Source organism: Orcinus orca, chromosome 2 (assembly GCF_937001465.1).
Source record: "Orcinus orca chromosome 2, mOrcOrc1.1, whole genome shotgun sequence".
Classification (NCBI taxonomy): domain Eukaryota; kingdom Metazoa; phylum Chordata; class Mammalia; order Artiodactyla; family Delphinidae; genus Orcinus; species Orcinus orca.
The window spans coordinates 81,712,839-81,724,902 of NC_064560.1; the positions used below are offsets into that span (position 1 = coordinate 81,712,839).

General features: G+C 51.8%; 1 protein-coding gene across 1 annotated transcript; it reads left to right on the top strand.

The window, feature by feature from the left end:
• The first annotated feature begins 1,186 nt into the window (after positions 1 to 1,186).
• On the top strand, positions 1,187 to 10,193 carry SH2D7 (SH2 domain containing 7). The gene is given in 7 exon segments (XM_049705624.1): positions 1,187 to 2,690; positions 3,983 to 4,072; positions 7,110 to 7,275; positions 7,566 to 7,775; positions 9,145 to 9,447; positions 9,450 to 9,762; positions 9,765 to 10,193. Coding segments are annotated over 7 exon segments (1,392 nt in total). The 5' UTR covers positions 1,187 to 2,514; the 3' UTR covers positions 9,899 to 10,193.
• The last annotated feature ends 1,871 nt before the right edge of the window (positions 10,194 to 12,064 follow it).

The window sequence follows — 12,064 nt, forward strand, 5'->3', positions numbered from 1 at the left end:
ATGTGCTTCTTTATTAGCATGTTAAATATCAAGATCCAGCTTTGGGTCTAATTATTATAATTTTGGGGTAATGAGCAAAATCAATATCTCAGGATGTCTGCAGCAGCTGTAATGTGATATGAAAATATCTGTGATTTCCTTTGGTGACAAAGTCACAGGTGTTACGAACACGAATAAGATTTGTTCTCTGCACTCGCCATGGAAGGAAATGCTGAATTTCAGTTAGAGATTGGGGAAGATAAAGGTGTAATCCACTCCTACACCTCCCCCACCCCATATTAGGAAATTCCAGTCCTTTCTAGTTTGGCCCTGGGATTTCCATTATGACCCCAGTATATCCCTGGCTTACATCTGTGACAGGAAGACCGTTTCGCAAGTATGTGAATCCTTCTCGGTGTCCCCTGGCTGGAGTTGATTCCTCTCTGTCAAGGCTGGAAATTTTTATAAAAGTGATGTTCCCGGTAGCTGACCCTCGGGAACACTTGCTATGTGCCCGTGGGCCTGTCCTGTAGTATTTCACTCCATCGACAGGTGAGGCAAGTGGATGCCCTGCAATCCTTTTTACAGAGGTGGAAAATGAGTCTCAAAGACAGGGAATGAGCTGTCCAGGTTGAGGTTGCAGGAATGCCTCATGCCCTGACCTTTCCTCTAAATCATATGTATCACACACTTGCCATTGGTATTTTGATTTTGATTTGAGAATGACCATGATGAAATTATAATAATAATAGTAATAACAAAAATAGTTACCAATAGGGGAGGACCCACTGTATTTCCGAGTCATTACATCATCATCATCATCATCATAAGTAATAGCTAATGCTGATAGCTTATGTTCCAAACTCTGTTCTGAAGACTTAATGCATTTTACCTTCCAAACAACAGGTCGTGTTCTTCCTCCCTGTTTCAAAGATGATGACACTGAAGACCAGAAAAATTAAGCCATTTGCTCAAGGTCCCATAGCTGGTGAGCTGGAACTGGAACCTAAGAAATATGTCTGTAGCGTCCTCATTTTTTACAAATGAGCTGTTTTGTTGAAGTAGAACATATACATAGAAAAATGCATAGATCATGAGCACAGAGCTCAGTGAATTTTCACAAAGTGAACACACTCATCTAACACACCACCCAGATCAGGAAATAGAACATGATCGGCACCTAGCAGCTCCTCACCCTTTCCTAGTCGTCATACACTCCCCAAGGTAAACACTGTCCAAACTGCTATTGGTATTGGTCAGTTCTGCCTGTTTTGGAATTTATATATATATGTTCCCTCATTCTTAACCATTATGCTGTCTCGTTTACTTGTCATAATGACCCTAGAGTCTAGAAAGTAGCTTTTTAAAAATTATTCCCATTCTACAGATGAAGAAATTGAGCTATCTGCAACCACTTAGAAACCGCCTTGAGGCCTGTGTCAGTGTGATGGAAGCAGAATTCTAACCCAGATCCTTGGGGTTGACTGTTTGCAACATCCCCTGCCTCACTGTCAACCGAGCCTGGATTTCTGCTGTGAAACTCGGGAACACGTTAGAGATTCAGGGATGTTTGCGTGAACAAATATCCTGGGCCCTCACTGGTGCAGTGCTTCCTCTCAAAAGCCTTATGGCAGCCCTTCTAGGGGACCCATCTACTCCAGAGGGCTCTTCCTCCAGCCACATGAGCTTCTGGGTTGCTTTTCAGGATCTCCAGCAGAGTCCCACCTCATAGTCTTTGTACTTGCTCTTCCCTCTGCTGGGAGCAGCATCTCTTCCCCCAGGTACCTGCCTGGCATTCTCTTTCACTGTTCCAGTGGCACCTCCTGAGCAAGGCTTCCCCCAACGCTGACTCCCTACCTGACCCCCTATCTAAATAACACAATCCGTGCTCTCTTTTTCCACTCCCTTTTCCTTGGAGTGCTTATTACCCTTGACCCCATATTCTATATATGTATTTGTTTATTATCTGTCTCCTTCCACTAGAACATATGTGCCATGAGGCAAAATGCCGTTTTGGTTGCTGCTTTTTTCCCAGGGCCCAGATGTACGTGGCACACAGTAGACAATAAATCTTGAGTGGAAAGAGGAATTAATCAGCACGGAACTTCACCAAGATACAAGTGGCCGCCATGAAGGAAGGATAAGTAGAATTTAAATTCACCACTTTGCTAACAGTGGCAGTGCCTGGACTTTAGCCAGAGTCTGGTCTTTAGCTGAGACAAAGACCGGAGGTTGGGCGAAGGGGCCAAACCCAGTGGGGCAGCTCATCTGTTAGCCAGGAAGTCAGGGATCCCTCTCCTGCCCCTCTCTGACTGCTAATGTGACCCTCCCCCAATGTCCCCAGACAGCCAAGGTGCCCCGCCTCAGAGCATTAGAGAGGAGAACCAGCCGCATATTGTCAGAGGTGACAATAGGGCTCCTGTGTGCCGCGGGTGGTTGGAGAGGGCATGGACTCAGGCAAATGAGCCGGGGTGCCCACAGATATAGAGGCATACGGGTGGTCGGGGCTCTGCTTCCACATCAGTGCTCGCTAGAATGGAGGGCCACCTGAGGCAGTTCAGCCTGGTCAGGGGGCCCGAGGGGGCCGGGGACAGCCAGGCCCTGGCTAAGCTGCAGGAGCTGGCCCTGATGTGGTTCACAGAGATGCAGGCCCCCCTCATTTTGCAGAATGGAGCCCTGCCCCCCTGGTTTCACGGATTCATCACCCGCAAGTAAGGCTGCCCCTGTCCATGTGCCCAGCGTGGCCCCTAGCCCCCCAGGGCCGAGGGGCTAGCCCCTTTCCCTGGGCTAGGCGGGGACCCCAGGAAGCAGTGGGTGGGGGAACAGACTGAGGAATGCCGAGTTCTCTGACAGCCGCTTCTGTGGGCAAGGTGGGCGAAGGCACTGGTCCCGGCTCTGAGTGTAGGGCTGGGATGGCTGGGGCTGTCAGGCAGCCAGAGAAACAGAGAGGAGCAGGCTGGAGAAGGATGCATTCAGAACAGCTCCAGATAACCTGATGAATTACTAGGGGGACTTTCATTCATCATCCAAACCAGAGCACTGTTAGTAAGAGGACTTAACTAGGAGAACTGTTCTAAGTGGGGACTCTCCCAGGCGAACCTGGATATACAGTTACTCTAGGAATACGGGCCAAGATGTGGAGGCTGGCTTTCTGATTGGGCTGGATCTCCAAGCTGCCAAAGCACGAGCTGAAGGAATGACAAATGCAGCCACTCATTAGGTCCTCCTGGCCCAGCACCTGGCATTGAAGCAGGCAGATTCACGGGCGTTGACGTGTACTGTAACACAGGGCCCTCTGCTCTGTTGAAATTCTTACTTTTTGAGTAAGGGGCTCCAGGTTTTCATTTAGTACTGACCCCTGCAAAATTTGTAGCTGGTCCCGCATAGAGCAGGCACTCAGCAAGTATTTGGTGAATAAGTGGGTGAGGAAATATCTGGTCTATGGACTGACAAATCAGAAGAAAGCTGGAATTTCCACCATGCCTCCAATATCCTTGGCATCATTTAGAACTATCCGTAGCTGCCTGAGGCTGAAGGGGACATGCAAGGGAAGGGGATGAGAACCTATGAGTTGCCATTGTGGTCAGGCTCCAGACATACCAACGCCTTCTCCCTGCAGAAACTACTGTGTAGTACACATCCTGCACGACTGTACACAGCAGTCCTGAGGCAAGGATCCCACAAACCTAAAAATCTCCAGCTCTATGGATTCCTTCTTGCTGCAGGGACATTCAGGTGGGGAGGGTCAGTGGCTGCTGTGCCTGATGGCGAGGCAGTAGTGGGGGGGGTGTGTGTATGTGACCTCGGGCTTCCAACCCAGCCAGCCCCAGACTGAGTCTTCCACAGAACCAGACGAAAGTCTGAGGGAGTCCTCTATAAAGGGTTGGAGATCGGTGCACTGGGTCTGGGGCATGGCTGGCAGGGACTCTGAGGCTGGTCTAAGTCAGGCTGCTCCTGCTGTTGTGGGGACCCAGCCCCAGCTAATGGCATGTCCTCTGCCCAGGCAGACAGAGCAGCTGCTCAGGGACAAAGCTCTTGGCTCCTTCCTCATCCGCCTCAGCGACCGGGCCACCGGCTACATCTTGTCCTACAGGTAAGAAAGGAAGCCCTCTGCAAAGGGCAGGCGGGCTCTGGCTCCACAAGCCAGACTTGCAGATAAGCTTGGAATCTCCACCAGCCCACACTGCTGGGCTTTCCCTGGGCCCTGACTCCCTCACTCCCTCAGTCATCCGTCCGTGTCCATCAGACATTTTCTAACCAGCAGCAGCCATACACTAGGATGAAGCACCCACCTTCAAGGGGGTGAGTTGGTGGGGGGCAGGGGAGAACCTCCTCCTGATGGGAGGCTGGGGAAGGCTTCACAGAGGTGGATTTTGAGTACAGGATAGAAGGAAGAACAGCAACTTGCTGGGCAGAAAAAGAGGTGTGATTGGGGTTTAGGAAGGCCTTTCCAGTAGATTGAACTGCATATGCAAAAGAACAGAGACAGGGCAGACTAAGGTGTTGGGAGCCACAAGTTGCCAGGTGCAGAAGGACACATGGTTCCAGTGGAGCAATGCCTGGAGAGGAAGGCCGGGGGCAGCTCAGGACGGCCTTGGATGTCTGGCTATGTCTGTAGACAATGAAGGGTCACCTGGTCAGACTTAGGTTTTGCAAGGATACTTCAGGCAGCCTATGGAAGGAGGACTCAAGACAGGTGCTGGAGGTGTGGGGGCAGTGGGGACCACTGAGGGGTGAGGTCTGGGCTAGATGAGGAAGCTTGGGCTAGGGTAAGGCAGTGGGCATGGAGAAGAGGAGACAAGATGGCCAGGATGAAGTCAGAGGTGGCGACGTCAGAGCCTGTAGGTTGGGTGGGGGGAGGCAGAAAAAGGAAGAAGTTCCCTCCCCCACCCCTAGTTAGGGAGGGAGGGAGGCTGGGGCTCCAGGGCAAATCTCAAGGGCCTCAGATTCAGATTCAAAATTATCATCTGTTCAGATTGCCCCAGTTCTAATTCTGATCTTGAGCATGTCACTTTGCCTCTCCGCACCTACATTTCCTCATCTGTAAAATGGGTATATTGCATAGGATTGTTGAATGGGTTTGATGAGTTTATACCTTTAAAAGTGCTTGGTACAGTGTCCGGAACATAGTAAATAAATAAATGTTAGTCATTATTAAAATAGTTATTGTTATTCTATGTGCCAGGTATGGTCCTCAGCACTTTGAAATACACAAACTCAGCAGTTTTCAAATGTCTTTTCAGCATCAGGGCTTTTTTTTTCCAAACATGATCTTAGGTGGAGTGCCAGCTTATTAAAGAGATCAAAGTGGGGCTGCACAAAGATATACAAATAGCCCAGTGGAATCCAGAAACAGTCCCCCACATTTGGTTACCTGATTTGCAACAGAGGCACCACTGCAATTCAGCGGGGGGGAGGGCGGGGGTCGCGGCGGGGGGAGGAGTATGGGGAGGCTGGTTTTTTCAATAAGTGGTACAGGAGCAATTGGATATCCAAATGGAAAAAAATGACCCCCACCTCACACCATACATAAAAATTAATTCTAGATGGTTCACAGACCCAAGTGAGAAAAGCACAAGAAAACATAGGAAAAGAAAACATAGGAAATATTCTTCATGACTTTGAGACAGGCAAAGATTTCTTAAACGAGACACAAGAGTACTGACCATAAAAGAGAAGGTTAACAAATTGGATTTCTTTAAAATTAAGAACTTTTGTGAATCAGAAGATACCATTCAGTGAATAAAAGGACAAGCCGCAGTGCTGGAGAGGTTTTGTATTGTAATACATACACCTAATAAAAGACTCATGTCCAGACTATATGAAGAACTCCTGCAAATCAGCAAGACAAAGATGACACAGGCAAAATAAAGGCACTTCCTAAAAGAGGGTCCAAAAGGACAGTGAGCTGGTGTTCAGCAGCGTTAGCAATCCGGGAAATAGAAACTAAAACCACAATGAATGGCTACAGTGGAAAGACAGAGGCCACCTAATAGTTGGTGAAGATGCAGAGCAGCTGTAACTCTCATACCTGGCAATGATTTTAGAAAACAATTCGGCATAATCTACTAAAGCTAAACATACATGTATCCCTCACCCAGTTCTCCTTCCTGGGATATTCTCAATAGCAATGAATACATATATTCAGCAAGAGCCATGTACGAGAATGTCCAGAGCAGCTTTATTTATCATTGCCCAGATGTGGCAATAATCTAAATGTCCATCAGCAGAATGGATAAATTGTGGATTTAATTAAATGGAATACTACCTATCAATGGGGGGAAAAAAGGAAGCTAATTCTACATAGACATGAATCAATCTCAAAGATAGAATGTTGCGTGAAAGAAGCCAGACGCAGAGAAGAAATACTGTGTGACTCCATTCAGGTGAAATTCCATAACAAGCAAAACTGATCTATGGTGATGGGCGTCAGAGTGGTGGCTACGTCTGACTGGAAGGGGCCACGAAGGAGTCTTCTGGGGAGCCGGAAAATGTTTTGTTCTGCTCTAAGCGGTGGTTACCTGGGAATGTTCATATGTGGAAGTTCATCGAGCTGCACACTTACGACGTGTGCACTTCACTGTGTTTACGTTACCCTTCCATAAAAAAGGAAAATGAAGAGGGTGGGACTTTACAGGCTGGAGTGGAGATGGGAGCTGGAACTCCATCTTTTTGGCCTGGGTGGGATTTGGGTGAGATGAGGAAGGCTGAGTTGTGCAAGCGTGGGCTCGGACCTCATCTTTTAAGCCTTAGATATTTTGCTCATCATGGATATTTTGGTATTAATTTTGATTTTCTAAAATATTGCATTATTAGTTATCTTGATTACTGAGTTTTGTGGCATCCCTTTAAATTTGCATCCATGCTCCAAGCTGAGTGCCTCACTCCCCCTTAACCCCGGCCCTGGCCCTTTCCTCCCTGACTGACGTGCGGGGGTGGGGGTAGGGTGCGCGTTGAAAAACCGCTCCCCATCACCTGCAAGGCTGTGTTTGCTGGATGTCAACTTCCACCTTATAGAGGAGCACGTCAAGGCCCAAGTGGGCAGCATGGCCCTGGGTCAGCTCCGGCCCTGGGCCAAGGCAGGGCTGCCAGCTGTCAGCAGCCCCAGGCCACAAGTGCTTGTGTTGCAGGGGCAGTGACCGCTGCCGGCATTTTGTCATCAACCAGCTCCAAAACCGGCGCTACCTCATCTCAGGGGACACCCAGAGCCACGGCACGCTGGCTGAGCTCGTGCGCCATTACCAGGAGGTGCAGTTTGAGCCCTTCGGGGAGACCCTGGCTGCTGCCTGCCCCCGGGTAGGTACCTCTCTTCCCCGGGGGGCGTGGGGTGGGGCAGGGTGCCCGGGCCAGGGGTGTCCACCACTCGACCACATGTCTTTCCTTGCCTTCCCTATTTCCTGCCACCCAGGGGCACTCAGTGCAGGGTCATGATCCCTATTTGAGAAGGGGAGATGGAGGAAGCATTCTACCTGAGGTCAGGGACCTGGTGGGAATGTTTCAATCTCTGGCCAGCAGTCTCTGGCAGGAGGCTAGAGGCTGGCCAGGGGTGTATGACCACACACCTGCTGTGTCCCCACCGCCTCCAGCTAGAGAACAGTGATCTATATGACGCCATCACCCTGGGCCTCCATCAGACCAATCTGGGCCTGGAAAACCCGCCTGCTGCAGTGTCCCCCACGGTGGTCCCAGACAAGGCTGCCAGCTCCTGCCCCTCTCCAAAGCCCCAGGTCTCCTTCCTCTACAAAAAGAAGAGCCTGGCAAGTCCCTGGAACCTCCCCAAGGAAGAAAGCATGGAGGTGAGGAGGATTCTGGGCTACCCAGAGTCAGGGTTGCTAGACCAGGAATGTGGGTGCCACGTCCACCATCAGGCCCAGAGAGGCCACACTGGCCATCCCCTCAGGCTGTGGAGGGTGAGTGCCAGGCCCAGAGAGGAGCGGCCCAGCTTGGAATTACCCAGTGGTTCACCCATGCTGTGGCCTGCCTCTGGCCGGTGGATTTGGTTCAAACCTTGGCTTGGCCTTTCTAGCTGAGTGACTTTGGACAAGTCACATAACCTCTCTGAGCCTCAGTTTACCAATCTTGAGGTTCCTGTGAGGCTTGAATGAGGGAATGGATATGAAATGTCAGAAAAATCCCTTTGTAAACTGTAGAGTGGGATGCCTGTGAGTCAATACTTTATTTTCCTTCACAGCAACTCACAGGAAGGACTCACAGAGATTTTTCTTAATATATATCAGATCACAGCGAGGGCTTCTCCTCATGTTTAAAATAAAATCTGAAATCTTCACCAGGGTCCACAAGAGCCTCACCAAGTGCCCTGCTACCTGTCCCCCTTCTTCACTTTTCTCTAACCTCATTGGCCTTTGGATCTCCCTGGAACACATCAACCTCGTTCCCACCTCAGGGCCCTTGCTCTTGCTGTACCCACTGCCTGGAATGCTCTTCCCACCAGACATCTGCATGGCTTCTACTCTCACTGCATTCCATTCTCTGCTTAAATGTCATTTCCTCAGAGAGGACCACCTAAACTATAGAAAATATCCCCTCTCCTACCAGCCTTTCTCCCTATCTCATTACTCTGCTTTGTTCTTCTTCATAGTACTGATCGTGAGCTGACAGTATATTATCTTGTGATATATTATTGTATCATATATTACATCAACCACATTAAACTATACAACAGAGCAGTATGTTGCCCATCTCCAGGTTAGAATGTAAACTCCCAAGAGGTGGTCTTGCTCATCACTGAGCCCTTGGCACCTAGGACGGTGTCTACACAGTGCTTACTAAATATTTGTTGAATAAATACACAATTGATGGACTTGGGGGTGGACCATTCTGAAGGGGAAGGGAGCAGTGAGTGGGTGGGCTCAGGGGGCTCTGAGGGACCACCACTCTTGGGGGGAGAGGAGCAGGGCAGGATGATCTTGGGTGGGAGGTAGATTTCGTGACCCCTGGCCTTGAATGCCAACATAAGGACCATACTCAGAGTCCTAGAGCATGAAGCTGGCAGGGACCCCGAATGTCAACCAACCCCTGCACGTAACCGTCAGGTAAACTGAGCCCAAGACAAGGGGCCTCAGCTTCTCTGAGAAACCTGCAGTTTACCAGAAGGCAACTTAGTGACAGGCTAACCTCTAAGAGGTTCTGTCGTTCTCTCCCCAGGCCCCCGTCAAGGTGCCTCCCCTCCCGGAGAGGAGTGCTTCCCTTCTGGACGAGTCTTTTGGAGGTCCCCACAACATCATCTATGCAGACCTGAGAAGGATGGACCAGGCACGGCTAGGCCGGGGCACAGATGTGTCTGGCAGGCAGGGGCCAGTCCCAGCCAGCAGCCAGGTCTTCTCCCCAGGCAAGGAGGCCCTGAGGAGACTCTCAGATGGAAGCCGGAACAAGCCTGATGGCCCGGGACCTGCCCTCTCTGGGGTGAGCCCAGACCATGGCCCTAGAGTGTCTCCCACTTCTTGGGCCTTCTCCTGCCCCCCAGTTCTGAGGCTCTAGGATCCTCAGCTGCTACCTGGAGTCAGGGGTCTCCAAAACTGAGCCGTTCTGCAGACATCTATGAGCTCATCTGGGCAGAAGGCCTCCTAGAGGAGGCCAGGGATGTGCCAGACCAAGAAGGCAGCAGTACCTACGAGCAGATCATAGTCTGCTGGGGTGGCCCAGCCAGGCCCCCCTAGCCTGGAGCAAGTCCCACATATAGCAAGCTTTCAGGGTCCACAGACTGTGGCTATGAGAGGATATTGGGGGCCCCGGAGCTCCCAGAGCCCAGGAACACCTATGAACAATCCCGGCAGCCAGGAGCAAGGAGACTGGACGGACACATAAGGGGGGCTCCATGGGTGGGGTGATACGAGGGACCTGTGGCCCTCAGGCATGGCAGGCCAGGTCACTGCCACTGCCCAGAACTTTCCAGCCCTAACTTCTGCTTAGAGATGGTGGGAGAGGCAGATGTTAGGTTTGGATGTAAGATGGAGGCTTCCAGGCCCTTCTGATGTCTTTCTCTGTGGCAGACTAGGACTCCTGTCCCTCCCTCTTGGCCACTGCAAGCGTCTCAGAGCCTCAGAGAGGTGGACAAGGGCCCTGGCTCCAGGTCTGACTTGCCTTGGCCCTTTTCATGGCTCAGCCGCTCCCTAGCCACGTGGCTTTGGGCAAGATAGTTTCCCCCACAACTAAGATTGCCAGATTTAGCAAGATAAAATACAAGGTGCCCAGTTAATTTGAATTTCAGATAAACAATGAGTAATTTTTTTAAGCATAACTATGTCCCCAGTAGTGCAATTATTCCTCATTTATCTGAAGTTCAAATTTAAGCGGGCATCCTGTTTTCTTATTTAGCATCTACCCAGGATCTCCATTTCCTCATCTGTAAAATGGGCTGGTCCTATGGATGTGTCCAGGGGCGGCTGCCCAGGAGGTGAAGCTAGACATCCTTATGTGCTCAGGACACAGCCCAGAGATGGCTGTCAGTGAGCAGCTGTTATTCCTGGGGATTTCTGATAAGAAAGGAGAAAAGGGGAAGCAGGGATCAGGAGGGCAGAGGGAGGTGGTCAGGATTCCCAGAGAGGCAGAGGAACCCTCCTGGACCCTCAGCCCCAGCGTATTTGCCTACGCCTGGAGCCGATGAGCTGGGAGAGCCCACTCCCCGAGGGCACAGCCTCAGGCCTCGGGCACGTGCAGACCTCCTCTTCCGCTTGAACAGCAAAACCCCGAGCTCCCAGCTGAAAGGCCTTCACCAGAAGCTCTGCCAGCTCCTCCCGCAGGGAAGGGCTGTGCCCACGCACCCCAGGACAGGGAGCTCGCCTGGTGCAAGGCTGCCTCTGAGGTCCTGACGCCCGGGACCACAGATCCTGCCTGCAGACAGCCCTTCTAAGAACCACAGAAGCCACAACCCATGTCTGCTCTTCCTCTAGCTGCAAAGTCCTTCCGGTCCCCGGTGGCGCCATGTACATCCCCACCCCCATTCTACCTAGGGCATGGCTGGGGCAGACAGCGCTGGGGTTGGGGACCCCAGGGGACCCAGTGAGGGAAGGGGGGACTTGGCCTTTCTTCTCCACTTTCCCCTAGCCTCCTTAGCCAGAGAGGGCGAATCCTTCATCCAAACCAGAGGACTGGAGTGGAATTTCTGGCACTGAGAGGGGTGGTGGAACAACTATCAATATTCCAACCTGGCCTTTCTCCAGCCTTGAGTCCCAGCCCCCAGTTGCTGCCAAGGGATGCTCTGAGCCTGGCTCTCCCCTCCCTGTTCAGGGACCCAGGCTCTAGCATCTTCTCCCTCCTTGCAGCCTGACAAGCTCCGGAGGCTCTTCTTCACAGACAAGAAGCACAAATCCTGAGGAGGCCTGGCTTTCTGAAGCTCACCAGCGGGTTTCCCGGTATCTGGGCTATGCCAGGGCTTACTGGGAAGCTCTCAGCTTGCTTGAAGGTACCCCTTGCACCCTCAGATCGAACCAGCCTGCTGTGGAACAAGGCTCCGAGACAGCCTAGGGGACAGGATGGGAGGGGACCTTCCAGCTGCCTGCAGCTCAGGGCTGTGCTCTGCTTCCCCAGTGCCTCCCACCCATCCAGAGGAAATCAAGGCCCGAGAGGAGTGGGGGCTGGCCAAAGGTCACCCGCATTTCCAAGATGAGCAGGCTGGGCCTGGACGGATTGACCGTGCTGACCTCCCACCACTGAGCACTTACTGAGCGTGGGGCAGGTCCTGTGGCAGCGCTGGCATTTTCCTGAGTGATGTCATTCAGTTGCTCTTGAGACCAACCAGTCCCCCTCCTTGTGGCCCCATCAGCAGAAAGGAGGGAAGGCCCAGGGCCACATCCCTGCTCCTGCCCCAGGGGGGTTGGGGCAAGAAACCAGGGAAGTAGCAGCAAAGCCCCGTCCTCGGAGGTGATGGTTCTGACCCTGGGGCACCTGGGCTCCCAGGGACCATCCCCTCAGCCCCTCTGTGCCCCCACCTTCATCCCAGCCTCATAATGCCAGCTGGGCAGACCCGGTGTGACCCTTTTTGCTGCAGATCGGGGAGATGGAGACCCGGAGAGGAGCAGCCACCTGCCAGTCGGTCAGCCTGGGCATTGCTGGTCCGTTTCTGGAG